The sequence below is a fragment of the Anneissia japonica genome, unplaced genomic scaffold (assembly GCF_011630105.1).
Source record: "Anneissia japonica isolate Jap-2015-1 unplaced genomic scaffold, ASM1163010v1 scaffold32248_len650992_cov182, whole genome shotgun sequence".
NCBI lineage: Eukaryota > Metazoa > Echinodermata > Crinoidea > Comatulida > Comatulidae > Anneissia > Anneissia japonica.
Window position 1 is genome coordinate 455,256 of NW_022699059.1, and position 4,464 is coordinate 459,719.

Here is a 4,464-nt window from a genome sequence, read left to right on the forward strand (position 1 = left end):
TTAAAGTGGTGTTATGTTCTCTCCTTATGTTATTTTGATTGAATTTTGTATTTTGAGAATTTGTCAAGTTTTTATTTTAATTATTTTAGTATAGGCCTATTTTCCGTTTTAATGAAATAAAAATTGAATTTTGAAATTTGAGTAATAAACCAGAATTTTCTCCCCGAATCCTTAGAGTGAATATCAGTAAGGCCTACGGTACTATGTGTTACTTCAAAAAACCAATCTTGTCAATTGACTCTTAAGCATGAGTATTTCTTTTTCTTCCTATTTTCCTGTACTTTCATTAGATTCTAATTCATATCATAATATTAAAAAATAATATTTGGGTAATTAACGTTGCATCATGAAACTATTTTGGGAATATACAACTATTGTTGTTCTAATCACTGGCCTACTGTTAATTTCATAAATGAATTGTAGATTTGCATTGCAAATTATTGCTATAAATTAGTTCTAAGGTAAAATTATGTCAATTAAAAAGAATGTATGTAATCCCTATTAAGGGGACAATTTCACATTTTCCGTTAGTGTCCCCTGAATAGACGTACACTATTAAGGGGACACTTTTTTGTCCCATGTTGTCCCTTAATAGGGGTTCTACTGTAATTAAAAATGAAATTTTGATGAAGTAGGTGAAAACAAAGTACAGTAGTAAAAAATAACAGTGAGAACATACAATTACAATTACGTATATTTTCAATTTTACCGTAGTTTTTCCACCAGTGTAGCTGTCCCGCGACCACATGGTCTGACTGATTGCCTGTTTACATTGTGCTTTTATATGGAACGCCAAAAAAGCAACTATACGTACGTACTTCCGCGTCCGGTTTTATATGGAACGTCAAAAGTGAACTTTCAAACAATCGATTTACAACCACATTCGGATTTCATACACAGTCAGTTAATAAACACAGTCGATTTCTTCAAGCACAGTCGGTTTTCGGCTTATCAATGAGTTACAGTAAAATTTTGCTTTAGCTGCCCAGATCAATATTGTCTCATCTCATTTTAGTGGTTTCTAAATACTTGCATGTTTTAAAGAATGATATAGGCCTATGTAACTGCATTTCTGACATAACAACTGAGCGAGATGACATGCAACATGCAACCTATCTTCTTTTAGTGGCCATAATATTGTTCCTTTTATCGAAATAATCGTGACGTTCACATACTAGAGGGTAAGCGAGCGAAGTGCGAGAGCGCACCGTCTAGTTACTAATATGAACTTTTTTTTATTGTTCTTGTCACATACCGTTAATTGAAGACTCAATATATGGCGAGTCGAGTGGCCGAGCGGTCAAGGCAAGGGCGCCGCAACGTCGCTAATTTGAACGGCAAGCTTGTATAATGGTTATGGTGATGAAATGAGTCTTATCGGATAAGCAGTATAAATCGTAGGCTCAGCGTACATAATTTGGCTCATGTACACTTTAAAGAAACCAGTACATCTTTCAAGACGAGTAGGGGGGTCACCCCGGTGTACTGGTTCATACAGCCCCTTTTGTGGAAAGACAAGAGTAGCTGGTACCGGTTACCGGATAGCTTAAACAAGAAGAGACCCTTAGGGGAAAAACAAGTTGCTGTACGACCTAGTCCACCTCGAGCGGCTTCGGTACAAAACGCTACATAAATCCCACTACTTAAAATTACATTAAATTCATACGATTCAACATAAAAAAGATATTTTTTTATTTTGCTTGTTGGGACACTTGTTATCAGTCAATCAATCAAGAAGGATTAATAAAGCGCCAATATACACTGCACAATGCAATGTTCAGTGGCGCTATGACAATTGCATTACTCAAAGTGCACATTAACTGCTGTTAATTAGCAATACTTGTAGAATTATGGAAAATGCTTTTTTTAAAAAAATACAAAAACAAAAAATAAACAATTTACATGTGTGTAAAAAAAACAACAACTTAGAGTGAGATGGAGAAGAGTTAAGTTTTTGGTACTAGGACATTTCGCCGAATGCCATTTTGCCGACAGACATTTGGCTGACAGACAATTGGCCGAAAGAAAATTCACTGACACCGGAATTCGCCGAAATCGAATTCGCTGACTGGACGATTCGCCGACAGCCAATTCGCCGACAACCAATTCGTCGACTGACATTTCGCCGACAATTTATTTTTGTGATGTGATTGATGATTCTTTGTCGTACTAGGACAGTTCGCCGAATGCCAGTTTGCCGACGGACGTTTTGACGACAGACACTTGACCGAAAGAACATTCAGCGACACCGGCATTCGCCGAAATCGAATTCGCCGTCTGGGTATTCATACATACAGACGCACTTTCAATATATTAATCATGCAACAAGATTCTGGCAAAAATATTTAATACAGGCCTATAAAAAACACACGTTCATGTATATTTTTATTAAATATTACTAAGAAATCATAAGCGACTGTAATAACTAAACCAATATAAAGGGCATTGTTTTTAATTGGTACAAATTGATATAAAAAGTAAGACAGGCTAGAAGATACAAGGTGTGAATTTACTGCAAATTTAAGGAAAAATGAAATGTAAACTATATACTTTCCCCAGATTATTACGGCCCTTCTATTATTATAAAGAATAGTAATACGTTACTAGAATAGAATAATTAATTCACGATTTAAACAGTGGCCTACTAATTCTTCTTATCATGAACTTTTAGCTCTATCACAGTGTGTAAGCTGTGCACAATATTCGGTACTAGAAAGGTTTTGGACACGTAAGCGAAAAATAAATCATCTATATGCCACTTGTGACACATCAATCCATTAACATGTTCACAAAAAATGTCGGCGAATCGTCCTGTCGGTAAACTGGCATTCGGGGAAATGTGGTGTCGGCAAAATTTCGTGTCGGCCAATGGTATTTCGGTAAATAGTCTTTAGGCCAAATGTCTGTTGGTGAATCATCTGAATATGCCACTATGTGACACATCCATCCAATAACATGTTAAAAAATGTCGACGAATTCGCTGTCGGTAAACTGGCTGTCGGCGAACCACCCTGTCGGCAAACTGGCATTCGGCGAATTGTGGTGTAGGCAAAATCTCGTGTGGGCGAATGGTATTTCGGTCGATAGTCTATAGGCAAAATGTCTGTCGGTGAAACGTCAGGCAACGAAAATTAATTTTTTTTAAATATGGCACCTGGTGGCACATCCATCCATTAAAATTTTCGGCGAATTGCCTGTCGGCAAATTGGCTGTCGGCGAAACGTCCTATCAGCAAACTGGCATTCGCCGAAATGGTATTTCGGTCGATAGTCTGTAGGCCAAATGTCTGTCGGCCAAATATCTGTCGGTGAAAGGTCTGGCCACGTAAGTTTTTAACATTTTCTTAAACATACTGACAGAAGATGAAGTTCTGATTTCAAGAGGAAGAGCATTCCATAATGTAGGAGCGGCACATAAAAAATGCACGTTTAAAAAAAAATGTCAATATTAGAGGTTAAAATAAGAGAATTATATTGAAGAGTAAGTCTAGAATTAAAACTACGTTTACAGACATCAACTCTACAAAAGGGGACATTAAAGGTAGGACAGGAACGAAGGCTTCTTAAAATTGAAAGTAAATTAAATTGAGGTGTCACTATACTACAGCATCACTTTACTTGTCACAGGACTTTACTGCCATGCCAAAGAGTCATGACCTTAGAAATTAGGTCAAAAATGTTCAATAAGAATGTTAGAACAAATTGTTATAGCCTATTGGTCAAACAATATGAACTATTAGAAGAAATCTATTTAGAATTCATTTGAATCGTTCAGAAGACTAAGGCAAAATGTAAAATTTAAAACAATTATACAAAAGTATATTCAATATGTACTTACCTCTACCTTGTCCAACAAGGGCCAGCAGAAGCCACATTTCCTGTTAAAATAATAAATTCGAGCGCTATTTATTGATTTTCTTCTTCTTGGTCGACATTAATATTATTAAATTACACTGTAGTTGAAACCAGGTCGGTGCTTTACAATTAAAAAAATAAACGCCCCTGTATAACGTCAGATGATTAATTCAATATTATCACAGTGAATAAACCATAATTTAGCAATATATGATACTTCATAAAATGTTTTCGTAAGGTAAATGCACAGGAAACAAATCCAAAATAATTTACGGCAACTTTAAAGAGAAAAGACAGAATATTAGAACAAGCATTAAAGAATAATTGCTTTTTGAAAAAAAATAGAAGATATGTATAGTAGTGCATGCCAATTTTTTACACATATAACATCAATGACTTGTCCAACAATAATGTGCATTATACGTTTCTTTGGTAGACTACTTGAGGAGACACTAAACAAATTTGTTAAATCTTATAAAAAATTATCTCGTCTAAAGAGGATTTGATTTTGATGATATTGTAAGTTTAGGAGAGATTACGCTAAAGGTTACAGACAGATATTTATTATTAAGAAAGTTTGATGATAAACTTACCAGATGAATATAAATTT

The 4,464-nt window shown here is 35.2% G+C and overlaps 1 protein-coding gene across 1 annotated transcript in view; it reads right to left on the reverse strand.

The window, feature by feature from the left end:
* LOC117102811 overlaps nucleotides 1-4,464 on the reverse strand; it is a 13,645-nt gene that overhangs the window by 6,732 nt on the left and 2,449 nt on the right. Inside the window, exon 2 of the mRNA XM_033243228.1 lies at nucleotides 3,838-3,877. Coding sequence (XP_033099119.1) covers nucleotides 3,838-3,877 — 40 coding nt within the window. The remainder of the gene's footprint in view (nucleotides 1-3,837; nucleotides 3,878-4,464) is intronic.